The 24,911-nt window shown below is 31.8% G+C and overlaps 1 protein-coding gene across 3 annotated transcripts in view; it reads left to right on the forward strand.

The window, feature by feature from the left end:
• The window catches only part of LOC139489028 (cGMP-dependent protein kinase 1-like), a 110,535-nt gene that overhangs the window by 18,162 nt on the left and 67,462 nt on the right, over positions 1-24,911 (forward strand). Inside the window, exons 1-2 of one of the 3 annotated variants that reach the window (XM_071275080.1) lie at positions 11,784-13,249; positions 23,406-23,572. In XM_071275080.1, the coding sequence (XP_071131181.1) occupies positions 12,951-13,249; positions 23,406-23,572 (466 nt within the window). In that variant the 5' untranslated portion in view covers positions 11,784-12,950. Of the gene's footprint in view, positions 1-11,783; positions 13,250-19,475; positions 21,647-23,405; positions 23,573-24,911 lie in introns of those variants that run through there. The other 2 variants (XM_071275081.1, XM_071275079.1) reach the window with 2 other exon arrangements.

Consider the following 24,911-nt stretch of genomic DNA (forward strand, 5'->3'; position numbering starts at 1 on the left):
ATCAAAAACAGGTTAATTGGGTTCGGTTTTCTCATGACAAGTGCAGGAAAAATTGGCATTGCTTATAATACTGAAATGGATTTATGTAGTAGCTCAAAATAGATCGTACTTTAGAAAACTCTACTGAGTTATGGAGGAAATAAATCGTTATATTATTTATTTCAAAATGAAAGTCCAATATATTTTGAAAAATAGGCATTGATTGTAAATAAATCGTTTAGTATGGTTTAATAGGGAAACACGGTGTTCTCCCTTGTCCTCAACTTTCGAGAGTCAGTGGTTGTTATCCATCCGGCTTTTCTTGTTGTTTCCCTGTCCAACATCATGTTCATACAGATAAGATATGTTTGAGTGGGTATTAATGAGGAAACACTGAAAAATAATCATTTTAAAGGATTTATTGTTCATTCTAATAAGAAAAGTTTTCAGAAACTCCCCGAAAGTATGGTCGTTTGTTCGTATGAGCACGTCTTTTTAATTGTTATGTAAGAAAAGACACTTTAAAATTTCAGGAGAACGACAAGGTATGATTCTATTCACTGTTAACTCCGAATGAAAAAAAATTGTTCAATTTGAGGTGTTCAAGTGGTCTGAGATTATTATTGTTCTAAAAAGAACCAGACTATATTTCGAAATTCAAGATATATTGTTTTTTAAGTAATTTTTTCGTAAATCATTATTTGAAAAAAGATATCTATACTTTAAGATATATTCATTAAACAAGATAAATTTTAATGTTAAAAGTTGCATCAAATTTTTACAAAGGTATTCTAATTCTTTGATATGTTTTTATTTTTATTCACATTTGTCCTCCGGGCTGGTTGAAGGTTCTTAAAAAAAAAAAAAAAATTGGAGACAACCCAGAGATTTTTAGAAGTTTATTAATTACTTCAGGTCGATAATTACTTTTGTCTTATTTTAATTAAAAGAATAAATCATAAATACGTCATCAAATTGTAAGATCGGGAAATTCTCGTACTTCTCTCAAGATGTTTCAAGTGCTTATGTTTTCTCTGGATGCATGACGGCAAGATGCTGTCAAAAAGATTAAGATTGTTACGAAATACCCATGATTCCCTCAACATCTTGATCTCAATCTTAATGATAAAAGAAAAGTAAAGTAAATATTATTATGACGTATGCGTTGTTTCGGATCCTGAGATGAACAATCTACCTTACTGAAAGAAAAGAATCATTTCTATAATAACAACGAGCAATACTCTGACATCTTTACACATTAATTAAGATATATCAAGCTTGATAGTTTTGTGCTTCAGACATATTTATACTTCCTAAATTTGTTAGTAAGAAAAATTAGTACGTTTTGACGACATCGTATACTTTGTTGGTACACATCAGATACTTTAAGATACATGTTAAAGTAAATTCAATTAGGTGGTTATGTCAGAAAAATCATGTATCTATTTTTTATTTTATTTTTCTTACAACTGCAAAACATTCAATGCGGAAGCATTAAAATAGCTTCGCATGCAGTTATATCGCTTGCAAAAACACAACCATCCTTAACATCAATGTATTTTCTTGTCAGATGATCATTAGTTCGATCTACGGAAATGTCCACTAATATTTTTCGTGAAACCATAAATTAAACGATTTTGATTTGTCTAACAACACAATTTACCTTAAGTAATACATACATAATACGACGCAAAATAAACGGAAGGAACAACTAATTATGATCTATTATGTGTAAGTGGATTTCGATAATTCTTTGTAGATTTTTCGACCCTAAACTATTCGGACCATAGTTTGTTTATTTACGTAGATGTGGGAGTAAATTGTCCATTTAGTCACTATTATGAATATACATACACAGTAATTGCTAGGTTGATGACATTGGGTGATTTATTAAATCGTTTATAAAGCCAGATGACTTAACAGAGATCAAATACTTTTTTCATCATCAGGACTTCGACCCTTTAAAATTCTTGTAATTCAACAAATGAAACCTTCACTGCAAAAACGTAAATAGCGACAAAGGTATTCATACTATAACTAAAAATAAACAACATAGAATGAAATTAAATTTAGATTTATGTTAAGTATACAATATAAAGAAGATAATTTTACTAATAATAGAAATAAAGAATAAAACGAAGATATCAAGGCAGCAATCAAATGCTACAAATCGAAAAGAAAAAAACAATTTCATAAAGATGACGAAAAAAACGTCAGACAAACAACATTCCAAAAAAACACTACAAAGAAACAGTTTAATTAAAGTAACACAAAAACACAAGGATGGACACAGAAGGGTCAGTATATTTAGCTAGGTGCTGCATGAAACATAGAATCATTTTCCATTGGCTACAGCATTAAATATAAAAAAGAAGATGTAGGTATAATTGCCAATGAGACAATTATCCAAAGAGACCAAAATGGCATGTAGGAATTAACAACTATAGGTCACCGTATGGCCTTTAACAATGAGCAAAGCCCATTAAGATTGTTACGCCAATGCTTACATGTATGTGACAATCACCAAAAAAACACGTATTTCCCATTCAATTCTGATCCATATTAATTCGCGTGCTCTCAGATGCGGTATAGAGGGAGAGCCCATTCCCCTTTTTGTGGCAAACATTTGGTTGATTATAACGGGAATCACCGAAGCTTGACTGGAGCAGCCCCATGCTAGGCAGCCTGTGAACATCCATCTTCGCTAGCCAAGGGTTACGGTCCACTTCCCTCCTCTGGATCGTAACCCTTGGCTAGCGAAGATGGTGAACATGCATCCTCTGATAAAACTTACTGGATCCGTCTCTGGCTCGTATATGTAGGCATATGAGTATAACGAAATTAGAGAAATGAATCTTATATATTTAAATAGAATGCGCATATGTAAATGGTCACATAATAATATTTTACTTTAAAATTTGCAAATTGTGACTTGAATGGAGAGTTGTCTCATTTGCACTCATACCAGAGATTTTTTATGCCTTCTACACAGTTATAGTGACTTATATGAGACAAACAGAAAATAAAATCTTCCAGAAAGATAGTATCATGGTGAAATATTTCGGTATGTCAGATCAACGTTATAAGCTATAAACACACTAAGCCAGTAGGGTGTTCGATCTGTCACATTTCTAAGTGCAATATGTTAAATTAAGTCTGTGTTAGAGAATAAATAAATTCTTCTTCAGTCTTACGTCACTCTTTCAATGCTTTCTGTTAGGGACGGGTAGATTTCTAAAGGGCATGTAATTTTAACATTAACCGTAAGAGTATAACACTTAATCTGTGTTTAGAAAATTAAAATCACGCTATATAAATACTACAATTTACATGTAAATTGCTATGATCTAACATTTAAAATTATGTCTACTTCAATATAAATAGTTGAATGCTATTATAAAAATGTCATTAAAATGAAAATCAATTGACCTCTTTTATAGAGTATTCCATATTTGAAGTGATTGAAGTTTGAATAGAGACGGAAGGTCGCGTGTATTTGACGAGATCAAAGTTGTGTATTTGGTCTGTTTTTTATTGTCAGTTTACAAGGATTTATCACTATAGTAAACACTTCAGCTACGATTACATATCAGGAGGCTTCAAACTTTTGTTTACACTTAGATTATGGGCTGGACTTTTATAGAGGACGACCATTTAACTTCAAATAGGGGTTATGGTTTTTTCCAAAAAGAATATTATGATCCCCAATCAAGCGATGACAAAAAATAATCTGAATACAGATTTCCCCATGCCTAAAAGTTTTTTTTATTATGAAAAAAATAATTTGATTAATACCGTCGAAAAGCTGACTTAGAAAACAGATAAAAGATGTAAACCATTTGTACTGAAGTTAGAAAACACTACTCTCTTTGGGTAAACAATGCGATAGCAAATATATTTTTCATTGTTGGTCATCCAAATATTAGAATTGTCTAGTGACGTACAGGAAAGTTTTGTACTGTCTCTCCGCCCAAATATAATATATCTTAAACTCATCGTTGATATAGTCTTACCATTATATTATTAGAATTTGGACAAGTTTTGGATACCACTTGTTCTGATACATCATATTGTGTTTTTTTACGAAAATAGCGGACATCTGAGAATACTAAGATACATGTTAATATATAATTAGCTTCGATTATTACTACGTCGAACAAAGTTGAACATCCTTGCTTTTGGATTCTCCTTTTTTTGGTGCAAATCCCTGTTCTTTGTTGCTGTTCATATTACATTTGACTTTTCCTTCCCTGGCCTTATGAGATGTGTTATCAATTAATAAAGGTCGAAATTCATACCTTCCATACCCCCTCCCCCCATTTTCTTTTTTGTTTTTAAAAAGTAGATTACTGTTTTTATGAATAATTAAGATGCAGAAATTGATTGATTTGTGTTCGTTAAACGTCCAGTAGCAATAATTTCGTCCATATCCAAGACGATGTTTTTTTTTACAATAACACAAAATGTCAAGTAAGCGTACGGGGATGGAGATCAGAATTAGAATTGCTATTGAAAAGAAAGTTGTGTTGATTAAAGGGGTAGAATTATTGCCTAGTATAACATTTAGAAATCTTTCCGATGTACATTCATATTTTATAGCGTTGAAAGTTCTTTGGTTGACCGAACGAACAAGCAGAAAAAATCAAGAAAGAACCTTCATTCCTGTTGAAAACCAGATATGCTGTTATTATCTTGTACGACCCTGGTATCAATATAGATAGAACAGAGTACAACAATTATCCACTTCATTAATCTTAATAATTATAGATGCCATGCTATGTGTTTTATGGGAAGCTGTAGATAATGATGCACTGACGTACGAAACATTCTGTGAAACATTTTATCTATACTAACATTTATTACAGTAATTAGCAAAAAATGTAAAAGCTTTTTTTTATTTTTCAATTTGAGATTTTGCACTGGTGTTTTCCAAAAAAACTTTTTTTAGAATTGGCTTTAGCACCATCTGTCGTCTTTCTTCCGCTCGAAAATTAAATATAACTTTCTCCTCGACTATCTTGGAATGAGTTCAGATGTTCTAAACACTAACAGAAAACAAATGGTTCTGCTGTATGCCTTATAAGCTTATAAAAGTCGTGTACTTGATTGCTCTTCGATAAGCTAACCGTATCAAAATGAAAAACAAAAATAAAAGCTTCCAAGTTTACTAGTACATGGGAACTGATGGCAAGTGTGTTGAGTTACTTATCTTATATCTGACTGCTCTTAAAATTATTAAGCAGAACAAGTCATTCTATATCAGATTTTGTTTTGTAATTTGCAAGCAAATATTTCAGTTGTGTCAGTGCCTTGTTTTATTCTGTGAAGCCAACTTGAACCCGCGGTAGTTTAAGGATATGAAACAAAAATAAAGTGAAATAAAATTTTAACACACGTTTTCCAAAGAACCACTGTTAAATGATGACAAAGCTAGCTATGGCTAGAAGAAGTAAACCACCTTAAATGCAAAATCTTACTGTTTAGAGATTACAACTCTGTTCTAAAGAAAATGTTCGTGGTTTCCATAAAGCAAATATTTCATACAAATAAACGAGGAATAGAAGGGGCGGAGTATTAAATAACAATCAATCAGGGTTTCAACAGAAGAATAACAAAAATTACATGTAGTTTGTTATTTTAGACTTAGTTATAAATTCGAGAAAAGAACAAATAGCATACCGGGATTTCTGAGAGAGAAAAAGACTGAAAAAAAAGAAAACAAAACAAATCAACAACAAAAACAAAAACATTATTACAGCATAATCCTATATTTACAAACTCATGATTATCATACGATAATATTTGTTTTAGGCGTCTTGTTTCTTTGTCATAACATGTTAAAATCCTGGCATTGTTTTTATATTCAGCCTAAAAATAAGAAAATTGATCCTAATTAAGATATCAGTAAACCTAGTTTGATTCACAACGAGGCTGTTGCAAGGTGTTTTTTTCACAATGAGGCTGTTGCGGCAGATTTTTTCAATTAACTTTTAATTAACTTCATTACTTTGTGCTTAGATAAAAATAGTTTCAATTCTAGTCATAATAACAAGATTTTCAGTAGTAATCAATCTAATAAAAGTAATAAAGGCAATTATCAATATATATCTTTTTCAATTATGAAAGTATATAAAAGTGATGAAATATGTGATTGAGTACGAAAAATAGAATATGATGGGTTAAAAGTAAATTCCTTGGCATTACGTTTCCTACATACTATGTCTATCATTCGTCTGTATAGTCATTACAAGCAATCTTGACGAATCCAAAACTAAGCGACCGACTAAGACGTTTTCTTTATAAGAAATTAATAGCATTTAGTGAACGTATCTAATATATTGTCATCGGTACGTATACATCGTAGATGTGAAGTATAGAAAAACGCATGCAGTCTAAAACGACTCATTTGGCCTTTAAATTCACAGAAAAACTAACCAAATAAATGTTAATTGCATAAAGTAAATACCAATGAAGTATCTCTCCGTTATTAAAAGTTCGTTTGTAAGTTCCAGCCACGTACAGTAGTGTATATTCAAGTCGCTGCTTAATTTTTTTTTGCACTAGAACTGTCATGCTAGTTTAATGTTATAAGGCAAACCTCATGTCCTTTCTGAATAAATAATTGTGTCTACCTAAAGTCAGTTAACTCAGCACCGGTCAGTAAATTAGACTCTGCTACATGTATATGATTTATTTTTTTAACTTGGTTTTGATTTGAATTAAGCTGTAACATTTCCAGCTGGACTTTATTTTCCAAAACTTTTTTTTTCATTGTAGACTGTTTGATTCTCTTCAAGTGAATCATTCGATTTACATATATACTATATTCTTTTAACTGTTATTTTTTCATATTGTACTGTCATTTTCCTGACTGTACCAAGTCAGGATTATGGCAGTTGTTATCCATGCATTTGTTTGGTGTATTTGAGCTTTTTATTTTTCCATTTGATTAGGGACTTTCCGTTATGAATTATCCTCGCCTTTGAAACATTGAAACATTGAAACATTGAAACATTGAAACATTGAAACATTGAAACATTGAAACATTGAAACATTTTATTTCACTAAAGGCCTCACATGAGGCATGATATAGTACAACAATATAACAAATAAGATATAAATAATGCATGAACAAACATATTTACAAATGCATGAAGAAATGGGAAGGTAAATATCATTTGTAAATTGACAAATTACAATTTTACAGAACATGGCTAAGCCAACAAGAACAAATTTATCTTTGCTGTTCATTAAATTAGAGAAACTCATAGTATTTTTAACCGTTCTGCATTTTTGTGATTTTACTTTTGAGTTATCTCTCTTTGAATGAAAGTTTAGCTTCCGCAAAGCAATTGATTTACAGTCGATAATGGTTTATTTATCTTAATCAGGTAAATTGCATAATCAAAACTAATGGAAAACAGACCATTTATCCTATTAAGAATTTTCTAATACATATTTCTTATCATATGGCGGCACTTAAATATTTTGATAGCTTGTTTATTGCTTACGCCCAGCGGGCAATATTACTAGCATATGCAAACCTGAAACAAGTCAAACGACAAAACGATTGAAAAGATACAATTACCCACTGCTCCAAAAATAGTTGGGCTCGGTTAAAAAATAATGGACACCCACTAGATCAGTCGTGAGTTATTTGATGTAACGAGCTTTGTTTGATAATGTCAATATATATTTATCTTCCAATCAGCCATATTGGCTATCAATGTAGGAAATTTTCTTGTTGCATTGTAGAACGTCCATTATCACTGAACTAGCATAATTTTTTGGTTAGGGGCTAGCTGAAGCACGCCTCAGGGTGTGGGATTTTCTTGTTGCATTGAAGACCCATTGGTTGCCTTCGGCTGTTATCTGCACTTTGGTCGGGTTGTTGTCTCTTTGACACATTTCCATTCTCAATTTTAAATAATTTCAAAGAGCTTTCAAAACATGAAAAAAAATGTGTACAATGTATATTGATTTGATCATTAAACTAACACTTGTTTTTTTTTTTACTCACTTACACGCTCAATACTCCTCTTGGACGTCTGTCAGACATATTGACATTCATTTGACGCGAATGTCAAACATGAGTGACGTCAACAATACATGCAGTTTCAATTTAACTAGCTTGACCCATTTTCAAAGTTTGTTTTTAATTGCTAAATAAAACTCCACGTTGGTCAATTATATCTAAACGTTGGTCAACTATATACATATACTAATGAATAGATATTGAATAAAAAAAACTTCGTTTTATGTAAACTGCTAAATCCGGCCAAACAGCTGTCAGTGTTACCTTTCATGCAAAACCACAGGCACTTGTTTCAAAAAAAAATTTCCTATGTACATATAGGAAATTTTTTTTTGAGACAAGTGCCTGTGTGCAAAACCTTTGATATTGATGTTTGCTCTCAAAACAGAAAAAAAACAATAACATTTTATTATATACCTTTAGTTATATATTACATTTCAACGACTGAGCAGGTGCAAAAATAAAGATGAAAATATATTAACTTCAGCATATTTGAATACCATATCGTATCCTTGTAAATTTCATAAGAAACGAACGCTCATATTCAACCGAAGTTTACACCACAACAATCATTTTGGTGTCATCTTCACGCATCGCGTACAAGTAAAACTGATTTCTTTGAAAATCGGATATTAAAAATTTCAAAACAACTGTATAACTGTCTATATAAACAGCGTACTGGAAATGGCAACGTATTTATACATATTGCACATTCAAAATGATTCCCAACAAGCATTAAAACACAAAATAATAATTAATGCATACTGTCATAATTATATTAATCATGATACTTAATAAATCAAAATCATTAACCTGCATGAAATATTTTACGAGCAACATATACAGCACAATAACATAGCAGGGTAATTAGGATATAGATGCTGGTATTTCCTTCACTTCGCTTTCATGTCTTAACATTTATTTAGTTAAAAAAAAGGCGAAGGGTGATTTAAGACCGTTGCATTCGCTATGCTCACTCACGGTGTGCCAGGTGCACGAACAATGAAAGTCACGTGATGGGTGTACAAACAGATTCTGGTTAACGACACTTCAGTGGTTTTTGAACTTTAATTCCAAAACACCACATCAAAGTAGGATGATACCTGTTAGGTTGGTTCGGTCAATGCGACAACTACCCACCACAAACCAAATGACGTACATGTTAGCAACTATAGACTCCCTTGTTTGTAGTTACATTTATTTATTAATGTCACTATGTGCCTTTTGTCGGAAATGAATGCAGACTAACGTGCACGCTAAAGAAACACTTCTTTGGTGTCACTTTCTCGATTAGCATGTGTTGTGTTTTGTATGCTGTTGTTTATCTTTTATTTGCCATGTCGTTGTCGGTTTGTTTTCGACTTATAATAAAATTTAGAATGGAAGTTTGAATGTCCCTTAAAGGCTTTGTTATATCTTTCGACTCGGTTTTACAACATCCGATTGGTTGAGTGTTGTTTACTTCAGTCCTGGTGTTGTCAAGCATCAGGAATAACGAAGAAATAAAAAGATACTTAAATAGAAAGATAATATGCAAAATTTGGAGGGTGAGATTACTTTAAATGTATGGGACTTTGTCAGAAGGAATAAAACGATAACATAAATTTTATTTGCAGCACGAGTCTTATTAAAAATAAACATAAAACAAAACGAATGAGACATCTTAAAGGCATGTAAATATTAATTTCTACCTGAAATATCAAGTCATGTGTTTCTTTTCATTCATGCAGGTCATAACCCTCAAACATGATATGTATAAACTTATGTAACATTACTGGTAATTATCAAAAAAATGTTTATTTTATAACTGTTCATAATTACCTGCTGGTTATCTTTGAAATACTATACTCCTCCCCAACTCTTGTGCCAATACTGACATTCCTTACTAGAAGACTTTTAATCTTGTCTATCTTGATCAGTAGTAAATAGCAATTAAATAAAACAACAAATGAAAAATTAATTAAGGAAACATTTGATAAAATCTGTGGAATCCTGTAGTTTCTTTACTTTAAGAATGATATGTTTTCTTATTTTATAATTTGTGTACACTTTGTTATTTATATTGTTTAGATGACTTCAATCCCTCGTAGTAAAAATGTGCTTAGATTCCCAGTCTTTTTGTATTGCTTGTGAGCCAGGCTGTTTCAACCTCGGAGTTTCAAGGACCGATGAAATTATCATATTTTTATTTTTGATAACACGGTATCGATAATCATGATTATAATGGTATAATTATAAAATGTAATATTTATTTTTTGCATGTAATGCAAGTCTCATATTCGTCAGGTAACTAAGGACATATAAAAGACAGATAATATGCAATGTGTAGAGAAGCAGTTTTCTCCATAATGATCGACAGAAAGTAAGATCGATCTTGATAATGATTGAGAGTGAGAGAAAGGTTTTCATTCACTATCACTGTTGCATTACACGTATATGCATACCTTTAATTATTTACGTTGTCTGTGTCTAATCAAGTAGTAATTGAAACAAGAATCGTTCTACATATAATATATGTCCGAATCGGAAGTATGAATGAAACAGCATCAGATACAAATGCAATTTTCTTTGTATACATTTCCGTTCAGTAATGTAAACAACTATCACCCGAATAAGCGTAAAATATACACACACGCACTCTACTCCAACGAATATATTCAAATGTCTTTTAGTTGTTTGTATCGGTTGGTTTGCTGTCTTAATGACGTAAACCTAACAATTATCTGTATTCATGTTTGAGAATTTGCAAGCTTTGACCTTTATTTTTCACCATATTCATTGTTTTAACTTTTAGTAAACAAAACAAGCTCTATTGATTTGAAAATGGGAATGTGATTAACTGTGTAGCATATACATTACAACTTCAGGTTTAGCATCTTATCAAAACTTTTAATATTGTGTCAGATGCTGAGTTTATTTGTTTTATATTATACGGAAAAGCGATTATAACTGTTTAAGAAACAAACTTGACAGAACGCAAATCTATTATTATTTATTAAATTCAATAGGTTTTTTTTTATTAATAGAAGACGTACTTTTGCCCTAAAGACGCTTAAATAACCTGTGAATTGATTAAAACAAAGGAAAATTCATTCGATTTTCGTCATTTTCAGGAATTTGGTAAGATTGCCAATGAGACAACTCTCCAGATGAGACCAAAATGACACAGAAATTAACAATTAAAGGTCACCGTACGGCCTCAACAATGAGCAAAGCCCATAATGTTCCTTTTTCCTCAGAAATGTCTCGATTGAAATTATTGCATTGACAAATATAAATACAAATATGTTTTCCGGTTGTTAATGCTTTGTCCCCAAGAATGGAAACTCGGAAATTACCTAATTACCCCACTTTTGGCACTTCGCCATTTAACATATTAGTATACAAAATATCACAACTTAAAATAACTTAAAAGAAAGCTCCAGAATAGCATGGCAACTGTATATCAATCCCACAGTAAGACAAAGTTCCATTAAAAATAAAAACAATATTATAAGTAAACCAAAAAAAACCCAGTTATATATAGTTCTCAACATACACAAAATTGATTTTTGGCACGTATGGTTTTGTTAATTAATTTCAAAGTCAGAAAATGAGTGAAAGACCTGTAATTCCATAAAAACAGAGATAAAATCGGAGATATGACAATAACATCAGAAACTGTTCAGTTGAAATAATTAGATCCTAATTAACTTCGACACCTAAATGAGGAGGGCCTAATTAGATATTTAACCCAACAGTTTCTGACAATACCAGGTGCTCTAGCAGTGAGTATGGAACTCATAGATACATGTTAAGCAGATATTTTGAAATGATTTGCAATTAGGCATTAAAGTGCGGTCTTGTGTTGATGTTATTTTTCAAAGTATTTACATGGCAAAGATGTAAACTTTAACGTTACAGTTTTAAATAATGACATGGCATTCGAGTTGTTGAATAAGTTCAAAAAAGCAAGCCGATTTTGAGATTGCAGTATATCTATCTGGCAAGAATTAAGCATACATACACATATTGTAGTAAAAGATTTATGAAGCACATCAAAGGGCTAATTCAATACGATCTCGTGAACTCGAAATGAAGTTTTTGAAGATTAAAAAGTGAAAGTATCTGTATGATAAACAAAAGGCTTGTTTCATTCATGATGGAAATTGAAAACCATCAGACAGACCAGATATTATATATATACGTTTTGACGATTAAATGAGGTGTCAAGTTTGATGGTGAGTTTGGCAAGAACATCATAACATACTAACTGATTTGGATTTTATTTTATAATTTTGACGAAACTTGATAAATCTGAATTGATGCTATACGCTAGGATCTATCATAAATAGTTTGAATTTTGATGATGTATTTTCGTGTAGCCATGCTAAACAAATTATGAGTTCTTATTAAAGGATATTAAGTCGGTGCTGCGAGGGATAAAACGAGACTTGCAAATGACAGAAAATGAGGATTGAAAATATAACATTTATTGGTGAATATTTTATTCATTTGACATTTGATAACAGCAAAATACTTATAAGTTCGTGTATACATTCTTAAAGCATCTTCTGGGAACATATAAAGTTCACTAACAATAGGTTATATTCATGAAATTTATGAATCCTTTGGGATCTTAGATTCAAATTCATGATTTTGAGATAACTACATACTGTAGTATTAGAAAAAAAAATGCGAAAGATTTGAGAAAGATAGAGTAAACATTTACAGAAAATTCAGATATACAAGTTGTAGCGAATATGAACCATGATGTAATAAAGACTGCTTTGTTCTATTTAATGGAAAGTAGACAGTGCATTATGTTACTTCTCCGGTTGTATTTTGTTAAAGATAACCAGTGAAATAATGGAAAAGCGTTTAAAAGTACTAAAATGAAAAGTATATCTGGAAATGTTAGCAAAAGATACTCCCAAAGAGATTAAACAACATAAAAATGGGAACATTGCGAGATTTGCAGTTCCTTTTAAGGGAGAAAATTGAAGAAGTTCAACAACGAGATTCTCTAATTGATGAACTTGAGGCCGAATTAGACGAAAAAGATGAAGTTATACGCCATCTTAGAAACGAATTGGATAAGTACCGTTCTATAATAAAACCAATGACCAAACGAGTACAGCGAGAAGAAACACTTCAACCTGAGCGTTCAAAACGAACAGCAATATCTGCTGAGCCAGCTAAATACGGGTCAATTCTTGCTCTGTATAAACCGAAATATGTTACAAAGCCTTCTCAGTAAGTAGGAAATTTACTTTTTATGCTAATTGAATAACGTGACGTCTGAATATTTTCTTATTTGACCACATGATACCGAAGGTTATTTAAGTGTTTGCTACCAAAGGTCGGGGCTACGCTCATGTATAGGTATAAGTAATTAAGAACTTGCAACTATGGAATTTACCATTTTCCTATTGACAGCATTGAAAAGTCTACTTTTATCAAGTTTTTGACTAATTAATTGATTGTCTCGTAGTATAATGCACAATAGTGAATTAGTGTTGGTCCTCACAAATTGTAAGTGCAGTAATAAAATGTAAAGACTGTTTTTTTAAACTAGAAATTAATGGATAATTCTAAGCTGCAGTAGAAAAATTGTAAAGCTATAGTTCATACAGACCCAGTACCTATATCCAATCAAAATCAGCGCATTGCACATTACCATAGCCCTGTTAACATTGATGTTCACAGAACTTCTTCAAATAACCCCCAGAACATGTTAAACGCACAAATATTATAGCATATGACTATTTGGTCTAGATTTTTTTTATACCATTCAGGTATTTTCGAAAGTAAACGTCTAGGCTAAAGCAACCCAATGATTAAATGCACATTAATAATAAACCTCAGAGTCACATAAGAGTAGAAAACGGTCAAATCTTTGTAATTTCCAATGCTAAAGTGGATGCATGAGTAAACCTTTGAAATGAATTACAGCCGGCATTGGTCTATTTAGTACATGTAGCACTCACCGAACTTTATATCGTGTAAACAAAAAGTTAACATGCTTAAAATGTAAAGTGATGACAGTTATTGACAGCCATTAAATTCTTATCTTTTACTTACACCTGTATCATGCATGCCGACGCGTGCTTACAAGATACAATTAGTTACATGGAAACAATTTTTGATTCATTAAATGTATTTCTAATCCCAATTAATTATTGAGAATGAAGCGCCTTTGCATTTAATGAATTAAATGTGTAGCCTTGTCTACTGAACATAAGACTTATATTCTCTATAGACGCATGCATAGAAACTTCATTTACAACTTTTCAAAACCTTTATTCTCCTTTTTGTCGTGGGATGTATAAATACCCTGCCACGTCTGGTCTGTATTTTTGTTTTATGTTGTCTTCTTTGTATCTGATGAGTTAGGCCTATTTCTACTGAATTTGATAGTTTACTGTTACTCCACCATTCCAGGTTATGGTACTAACAAACTAGTAAAACCTCGCCTCAGGTATACGTTTGTCCCAAGTCAGAAGCCTGCAATTTAGTAGCTGTCGGTTGTTGCTGTTTAACATATTTGTTTTTCATTCTTTGTTTTGTACATAACTTAGGATATAATTTTCTCGTTCGAAAAGTTTATTAATCGGGGTCTTTTATAGTTGTAAACTTCTATGTCATTTGGTCTTTTGTGGAGAGTTGACAATACATGTTGAAAATGTAGATGATTCATGATACGCGTTCAATAAAGCCAAATAGAACACCGTTATCATACTGTTCTTCTTTTCAAAGTCACAGTGATAATTTAAACATTGACTAAAAGCTGACATATCACTTCAAGTTTGGATCAGGACAATCCTTCTTACCGGGTTCAGCCTGTGCTTGGAAATGTATACATCTACATATTGATATTGTATATAAACTGTTTATGACCAGTCGCAGGTTATCTGACAAACTTTACATTGAACCTGTTTTCTGCAACTCTTAAGACCTATAGTTTAATTTTGGCTGTATATACAAGGTATCTTAACAATATGTTAAGTTCTAAATCACTCGAGTCTTATTATAATAAAAAAGAGAGTTGTGAATAGAATAAACAAAGAATAAATTGAAACATATCCTAAATCCAACCACTATAGTCAGCAAGTGGAATATTTAGGTTCTTTCAAAGACATATATGTCTCTGGCTCTTTTATTAAACAGTATATTAGTTATCAAAAGTACCAGGATTATAATTTTATACGCCAGACGCGCGTTTCGTCTACATAAGACTCATCAGTGACGCTCAGATCAAAATAGTTAAAAAGCCAAATAAATACAAAGTTGAAGAGCATTGAGGATAAAAAATTCCTAAAAGTTGTGCCAAATATGGCTAAGGTAATCTACTCCTGGGGTAAGAAAATCCTTAGTTTTTCGAAAAATTCAAAGTTTTGTAAACAGAAAATTTATAAAAATGACCATATAATTGATATTCATGTCAACACCGAAGTGCTGACTACTGGGCTGGTGATACCCTCGGGGACGAAACGTCCACCAGCAGTGGCATCGACCCAGTGGTGTAAATAGTTATCAAAAGTTCCAGGATTATAATTTTATACGCCAGACGCGCGTTTCGTCTACATAAGACTCATCAGTGACGCTCAGATCAAAATAGTTAAAAAGCCAAACAAATACAAAGTTGAAGAGCATTGAGGATAAAACATTCCTTAAAGTTGTGCCAAATATGGCTAAGGTAATCTACTCCTGGGGTAAGAAAATCCTTAGTTTTTCGAAAAATTCAAATTTTTGTAAACAGAAAATTCATAAAAATGACCATATAATTGATTTTCATGTCAACACCGAAGTGCTGACTACTGGGCTGGTGATACCCTCGGGGACGAAACGTCCACCAGCAGTGGCATCGACCCAGTGGTGTTAATAGTTATCAAAAGTACCAGGATTATAATTTTATACGCCAGACGCGCGTTTCGTCTACATCAGACTCATCAGTGACGCTCAGATCAAAATAGTTAAAAAGCCAAATAAATACAAAGTTGAAGAGCATTGAGGATAAAAAATTCCTAAAAGTTGTGCCAAATATGGCTAAGGTAATCTACTCCTGGGGTAAGAAAATCCTTAGTTTTTCGAAAAATTCATAGTTTTGTAAAAAGAAAATTTGTAAAAATGACCATATAATTGATATTCATGTCAACACCGAAGTTATTAAACAGAATATGGAACTGTGGACAGAGGGCAAAATATATAGGTCATCGTGCTTGTTTTCGAGATATAAGCCATTGAAATTTTGGCGGGAAAATATTCTCTCTTGACTTTTCATAAAATTGAGAATGGAAATGGGGAATGTGTCAAAGAGACAACAACCCGACCAAATAAAAAACAACAGCAGAGGGTCATCAACAGGTCTTCAATGTAGCGAGAAATTCCCGCACCCGGAGGCGTCCTTCAGCTGGTATAGCCTTATCATTGACAAGTTTAAGTTCTCAAAAACGGTTGAAAAGTAATTAATATTTTATAAGACTTTTACAGATGGCTTATCATTATACATGTAAAAGATTTACGAAAAGAAAAATGGGGATCACCGGTCAAATTTTTTTCAAGGCATTCAAATGGATAAAACAAGAGGATTCCGAAAATCTGACAAAAATCTAAATCATGACAAGCCAGCTTCCTTAAGGATGTTAGTTGTGCTTAATCTGCCATGATTATAAACTTGAATAAGCATTGTCTCCAAAATGACGTCTTTTTTCTGTACCAAAACACTGTCATCTACGTACTTGATGAAATACACAATCTAGGTCATCGATCAACGGAGTGATAATAACACAAACAAACAAAACACAAGGTTGATATCTTTAAGTAGTTTGTCTTATAACCAGTTGTTCGTAGTGTAAGATAAACAATATAAACCAATTCCAATATAAACCAAGACGCTTGTATTGTTAGAAAACTTTTTTATGAAAAGGAATTTGTAAATCTGAGGATATTTTTTTCTAGCATAATAAGACATAACCTTGTTGTTCTGTTAAATCATAAACGGTAGGTTCCGGTCAATTTGCGCATGTTTCATGGTTAATTAGAAAAGTGCCTATGGTGTATAACTATCATTATTCCTTGATTACATACATCATGTTTTAATTAAAAGTAAACCATGATACAACGAGAATGGCATAACACATAATAGTACATTGCATGTATTGTATAAAATAATACCGGTCACACTCAACACGCTTATTGTTCAGATGAAAATATACATGTGTGTTTTGGGTATATATATATATATAATGAATGCATTATCCGCTATGAAAATCCACATTTGATCAAAAATGTCACGAAAGGGCAGTTAATGGCTCTGTTATGCTATCGATTCTCATTTGATTTGGGTAGATGGCAATGTGACAACTCTCAATCCAAATCACAATTTTAGGTCAAAGTACAGTCTTCAACACGGAGCATTGAGTCTAACAGAAAAGCAAGCTATTAAGGGTGTTTGTTGTCTGCTTATTCGACCATTATCGCTTTTTCGCAGTTTTCACGAGAATCTCCATTGTCTAGTACTTTTCATCATGCAGACAAACTCCGAAACAGCGGCTAACGTCCTCTTTGCTGTACGCTACGTTGACTATATAACGTGATAGTTAAGCAAAGAATATTCACCTCTGTTTCGGAGTTTGTCCATCAGAGTTAGTTTTGAAAAAAATGGTAAGGATATAAGTAACATGGAATATAATGCCAATTAGACAGAAAGCAAACATACAATAAAGCCAAGATTGTGTCATTCTGTTATGACGATTCTTTGGTTCCCCTTTGGTAGTTTCGACTATATGCAACGAAAATTAATGATCAGATACAACACTCTATTACGAGTGACGTAATTCCTGCGCCCACTGATCATTGTGAGATATTCAATGCTTGATATACTATTTAATCTTATATTGTACTTCGCCCATGCAGTATCAAATTCGAAATTATTAATAGAGATCACGATATTTCTGTCACTGAATTAGATGTCCCCTACTTTTGTCATATATAACACATGTTTACTCATTACAAAGCTTAACTAAAAGCCTCTTTCTTGCACTCAAAAACATACACATGTTGTTGTTATTTTTAACAATTAGAAGACGAAAATACACAAATCAAAACGAGCCTCTTACATCTTGAAAGTGATCTTTTGAATTGTTCATATAATTTGTAAATCAAACAAATTGTGAAAAGAATTTGGTTCGTTTTACCAGATGATTAAATAGTTAATTTTAATTACACATGCGTAAAATTTCTCGATTAACCTTCCTTACTCAAAATCAGATGTAAATAATTTGAGAATGCATCTTAAAGCTATTGTCTTTTGGCAGACTTTGCCAAACACGTGCTTGTGAAAGCTGGAAGAAATTTCAGTTTTAGTTAAAAAGTATAAAAAAAAAAACATCAACAATATCATTTAAAAACAACCGTTGAGAGGCTTTTCTGTAAATGAATATAAATTAAAGCAAAGATCACAAATAAAATAGTCTGCAATGACTGTTTAACGGTATTTTTTTTCTTTATAATGACTAGCTAATAAATATGTAATATGATCATATTTTTCTTAAACTCCCCGTTGATAATATCAGAAATTACTAAGTAACTACAGTTCCAACTCTCTTAGGAAAATTGACTCTTCCTGCAATATTTCCATTTGGGTTTACAAAGCTCTTAAATTTCAACGTATTTATATGCGGGCTTTCAAATGTTTCGGTTTGAATTCAAAGGAAAAATATACGAAAGAAAAGTCGAACAACTGGATTAACACTGCAAAGAACTGTAATGATTAAGTAACTCGATTCTGTCAAAATATAGTCTAAGAGGTCACGATATAAAGGTCAAAATATAGAGGTCAGGATATAGAGGTTAAAATATAGATGTCAGGATGGAATTCAAATGGTTATATATATATATAGACTCATGGGATTTTTTCTGTCCCATGGGACTACAATTATCCCATGGGACACAAACAATCCCATGGGATAATGATCAATCCCATTGGATTTTGCACTGTCACGTGTGATATTGAAAATCCCATGTTTTTCTAAATCAAATTGCCAGATATATCTGTAGAAAACAGTAGAAAAAGCAATGAAAATTAATTATTGAATCCCATGTAATTTTAAACATTTTGGTTATATATATGACACTGTAGCTCTAAGGCCGCGGATTTGCAAATGAGTGTTTTGCAAACTGAAAGTGTCCAATGCAATGTTTTGGGGAATTAATTTAATTCTTTCTATTTTGATACTATCTGAAACCATTGGTCTAAATGATTTTATATTTTATAGTTTCTACTTTTTAATCCAATTATAACGGTAAAAGATAAGAACTGTTATTTTCAACGTAGAAGTAATGGCATTGACATTGAAAACTACATCTAACCAGATTCGTTCGAATTGAAAAAAAGAATCCTATTTGAAATGTCAGGTAAAATGTTAATTATCAGTTAGGATAGGAATAAAACGGTCTATCTGAAATACAGAGATTGATTAAATATGTTTTGATATACACACAAGAGCATGGAGATTTGATAATTCATTTGTTACTTACAGCTGTTTTATTAATAAGGTGTGAAAATTATATCCAGGATTTGTCAGGTACAAATGAATAAATCTGACACGTGTCTTTCAACGCTATGTGTATTTTTCTGATGAAGAGGAGCAAAATCTAATTTTCTTTTAATACACTCTTTATCATTCACGGGGAATCACTTATCTTTTTAAAGTATCGGATAGCATCCAACAGTTTTGACTTCAGATACAAAATCAAAAGATATGTATTTTACTTTGAATCGATATTTGAATATTTTAGAAAACAAGTATATCAACAAAACTTGGAAATTTGAAATAAAAAGTTGTACTTGCGGGTGTAAATAAAAAGTTATTTGTTCAAAGAAATTGGATTAAACCTGTTTGTTAAGAGTGACTGGTTTACCATGTGTATATCTATACATCCTAGAAATATGCTTAAAGGCAATGAACTGATTGGAAGTTGATGATTTTAACGGAAATCTTCAAGTTTTACAGATATTTTGACAGTGAATAGTTGCTAAGTTTATTCTATTTCTCAAGTGGAATTTGGAGAATTTTACTCTTGAAAGTGCATAAGGCAAAACTGCCACGCATATTGTGATAACAGAGAAGATTCACTCTGATAAAAGCTTCGGAAGATAAAGTTAAACATGTACGAAGTAAACGTTACACTGAAGTAATAAGTTTCTAAAATAAAAATACAAAAGAAACACCTCACTTATGCTTTGGGAATTAAGAATTAGAAATTGCTGCCACTTAAAGACAGTTCACTTTTGAATCATACAAATAACATGAATAACAGAAGTTCGTAATAATTTTTTTCCTGTGATGATTGATTTGAATTAGAAAAGATAGAAGACACTAATTAAAATAAAAAAAACTAAGATATAGAGATTCAAAGTCAAAGAACACCTCCGATTCATTTAATCCATGCCAGCACATGTTTTAAATATTTGTAAACTAATTGAGGAATCAAAGACGGGATTGGCTATTAACACGGGCGAAAGCAAATCTTTATATAAAAGAAACATAATGTGAAAAACAAAGTGAAAATCTTTTCATATTGTTATATCAAAAAGTTCCAATACTATTTAATTAATGCTAGAGAAAGAAAGAGGAATTTTGAAGCAAAGCTATCAACATTTATTAGAAGATATCGTATTTTTCGTTTCTAAAGATACGGTGTGATATTGGAAATCATAATAGGATGAACAGAACATTAATCCATGCAATTTCATTTCGGACATGAAATTTAATTCAAAGTGAACACAGAATGGAAAATGAAATAACGACTACGATATTAAACATGGAGAATTAAGTCAAACTCAATCAAACGTTTAAGTCCGTTAGTTAATTCAATCAAGCGCTTGGACCATTCATCATTACTTTAACTATCATGGGTAATTAATATCCAGTGGTAGCTATACTTCTATCAAGTAAAATTATGTATCAATAAGTAATTATAGATAAATATTTTTATATTCTTACATGCCGTGTCAGTTTCAATATTCAACATAATGAATTAACACGTACAGGAAACCAAAAGGTTAAAGTTCATTGCATCATTGGAAAGGATATAAGTAAAGGTTTTCTTTTAAGTGAAGTGTCAGACTATTCCAGATATATGTTAGACCTAAGTAAAAGTCTTTCACGTACCGTATTGTACTTTAAGTTGTCTATTGACTAAAATTTGGGGAAATTAAGAGAACCACAAGTGTTAGTAGTGTCCGTCCTTTCCAGATAAAGATTGGAATAAAGGAAAGTCTTTTCACTATCCATATTTGTGCGCGGGGAATATCTATTTAGTTTTTTAATTTGTCTTTTGATACTTTGATATGGGCACATTAAGAGAACTACAGAGGTGTCTTAGTGATAAAATTGAGGAGTTAAAACAAAGAGATGACTTGATTGACGAATTAGAATCAGAACTTGATGAAAAAGATTCTTTAATCAAATCCTTACAGAATGAACTTGACAAATATAGATCTATCTTAAAACCAGCATCACCACCAATAAAGAAACGTTTAGCAATGTCAAGGGACAGAATTAAACGATGTGCTATTTCTGCCGAACCTGCCAAATTTGATGCATTAAGCTTTAAGAAGCTGACAAAATTTCAGAAGGCATCCAGGTATGTGTCTGTGTTCGCTTTTCATTTTGGTAAATGCAAGTAAGGAGTTTACAGTTGAGATTATAAATCTCTATGTTCAAGGATTTAGCAGTTTATTTTGTTTATCTGGATTTAAAAAATCATTATAATTATTGGGATTATACAGCTATCGACCTAGCTTGGGAAATATTACACTCAAATTAGACTTGTAGCCTCAAGTTTGCAAGCAACGTATCAAAGCAAACTTAAATATCGGGTTATTTTCGCCAAGTATATCATTTTCGTATATACAGGCAAAACAATGTTTAATTTTCAATCGATGTAACAAATTAATTTTAAATAGACTTTCATTTGTTGCAAGTGATGCGCTGAACTTAATGTTTTAGTTGTGAAAAGCATATAAGATTAACTGACCGATGAATATAAGAATTTTGTCCCAAATCATTTCCGAATGAGAATATACATTTTCTTAAGATAGGCAAATTGATAGCTCAGAAACAAGACAGGTGCTAGCTGCCATGCTTTTGTGAAGTTATTAGAAGTTAATAGATATATACTGCATTTGCTCCTTGTACATATTTCTCAGCACGAGTTAATATATTCTTTATGCCGAGATGGGAAAATAAAAATGTATCTTTGTTTAAATGTATTTCAAATTATCTCGCTCCTGATCGTAAAACCTTGCTTAGAATGCAGATAAATTGATAGAACCTTTATCATATGACGGAGAAAGCATTTGTCGGTTCGGCAATGTAAAGTGGAAGAAATCTGGCAAATGCATTCATTATATAATATAATTATTACTCAGATAAATAAACGTATTCTCCAGTTGTGATTGCCATTATGGTTGAAGGGTCGATTATTATTCATCAGAACTTTTCTAGTGCACTTGATCTCAATCTTTTATAAATTCCCATCATTATCTTTTGAACTTGGACGTGATATTGTGAATCACATCGGGGGTATCGTTTGCCGAGGGGACTTAGTTGTGCAATGGAACTAATATTTTGTCAATATAATAGTTCCATTGTTGTACATAAACTGACCACCCACTGCTGATGGATTTGTGTAGATTAGAGCAAAACAACAACAGGGGTCAGTTAAGCTACTGCACCACTAACTTTTAAATACCGCGAGAGACTGTGATTTCGCAGCAACAACAATGCAACGTCCGAGGCGAACTTCAGTTGCCCCTCAAACAATAATGTATTATACTTCTGCTACATGGACTGTCTGAAAAGAAGATTTTATTTAGGAATTACTATCAAACACTTAATGTCATATAAATAAAGCGTATGAAGATTTGAAATACAATAAACATATATAATTGTAATTGTTATTAAAAATGGGGAAAATAAAGGTAAACGTAAATACTGCAAAGAAGGTGGATAAAATAATACTAGCAAAACATTTCATTGTTCAGAATTATAAGATTGTTTCTGATCAATATGAAAGTTACAACCTTCCCCCCCCCCTCCAAAAAAAAAATGCAAAACGTTCTTGAGTGAGATCAAATCAAAGATGAACATACACATGTATTTTGATGGCAGTTTTATCTTTAAAAAATATATACAGAAGATTTAATGGCGGTTCATCCGTTCAAACCTTATCGAAGCATTCACATACATACATCAACGTATATCCCAAACGAAAGTTCAATAAAAAGGAATTTGAAATATTATACTACTGGTGTTTTATACGTTCTGGACAATTCTGTATTATTGCTGTCATGAAAGTCCTATAACAAAAGTAATAAACCTTTTATTCTTTTTAATTTCAGCTCACGAGATTTAATAAAGCAAGCAATATTAGACAATGACTTTATGAAGAATTTAGAAATGGGACAAATACGAGAAATAGTGGACTGTATGTATCCAGTAGAATATAAGCAGGACAGTTTGATTATCAAGGAAGGAGATGTAGGATCACTTGTATATGTTATGGAAGGTAGTGTATGATGTTAGACATTTATCAAAACTTTGCATAAACATGAACTATAGCAAATGTTTTAAGATATGGCTATTTTGTATATCCTTTTTCTATATGTCATACTTTTTTTCCTTGAATTTCACTTTTTGCTGATATTTTACTTTTAAATCAAACTATTTTGCCATTTATAAATGACTTACCGTAATGAATTTTCTTTGGATTACGGTATTTTGCTACTTTACTAGCATATCTACAAAAACTTCGAATGAAACGCTTCCCAAAAAAACCCCTTCTTTTAAAACTAGTTTTTTGAGGACGACGCTGATTTTCGAAATTATTTGAGGCGTTTATATCATTCGCAAGACATGAAGCGATTATCGGTTAAAATTGTAAATGAAAGTTTATTTGTAGAACTAAAAGGTGCGTTTACATGATAGTTCAGCCGTGTGTTCACCCCTTTGATAATCTATAGATTTTTTTATTGTCTTACAAGCTTTCATGTATCAATTTTAAGATGTGATTATACTATCTCAAGTTTTCTTCTGCGTTAAACAATTGTTTCTCTAGCTATGTAAGCTAAACAGGTGATGTTTCAGGGAATATAAAGATGTTATCAATCAAGTTTCCTGGTGTACTGATAAAAGATGCTTGATCTCTGGTATCTACTAACTTATATACAGTAGCAATTACAGAGAGAACTTAGTGTAGGAGTTATATACTTTAGAGTAATTAATGTATTTCATGTGTATGATTAATGTGTATAAAATTCTCAATACACAAAAGTCAAATCACAGTAGTACTAATATCCAAGGAAAATTAAAAATGGAAAGTCCCTTTTCAAAACGCACTCTCAACTGATATAAGGACTTTAAACCCGAATTGAGATCTTAGTTCTCTCAAATTACCGAATAAAATGGTAGTGAAGTTAAATCCAAAATAATAATACGAAAAAGCTCAAAACGTCACTGTTGACTCTCTTGTACGAGGTAGATGAGTCCTACATGACAAAATGCAAAGATAAAGACAAAGATGTGATTCTTTTGAATTAGCAATAACCATTTTGTTTAGCGATATTCATCCGAGGCATATTTTTTTCTTTTTTTCAAAACTTTATTTTAATCCTCAAATCGCTATTTTTTTGTAAGGACAGAAGAAAATCTTAAAAGTGAAATATAAAACAGACAAACACACAACCTCCAAAGAAAAGTCAAAACGGAACGTACCGAACGTCCCTTATCAAATGGCAAAATCATTCGGGTCACATGCAATTAAGGAAAAAAAGACGGGATTGTGGTTACGACAACTGGAACATATCCGTCTACACATGTATACATGTATATATACTATGTCAAGGTCT

The sequence above is a fragment of the Mytilus edulis genome, chromosome 9, assembly GCF_963676685.1.
Source record: "Mytilus edulis chromosome 9, xbMytEdul2.2, whole genome shotgun sequence".
Classification (NCBI taxonomy): Eukaryota; Metazoa; Mollusca; class Bivalvia; order Mytilida; family Mytilidae; genus Mytilus; species Mytilus edulis.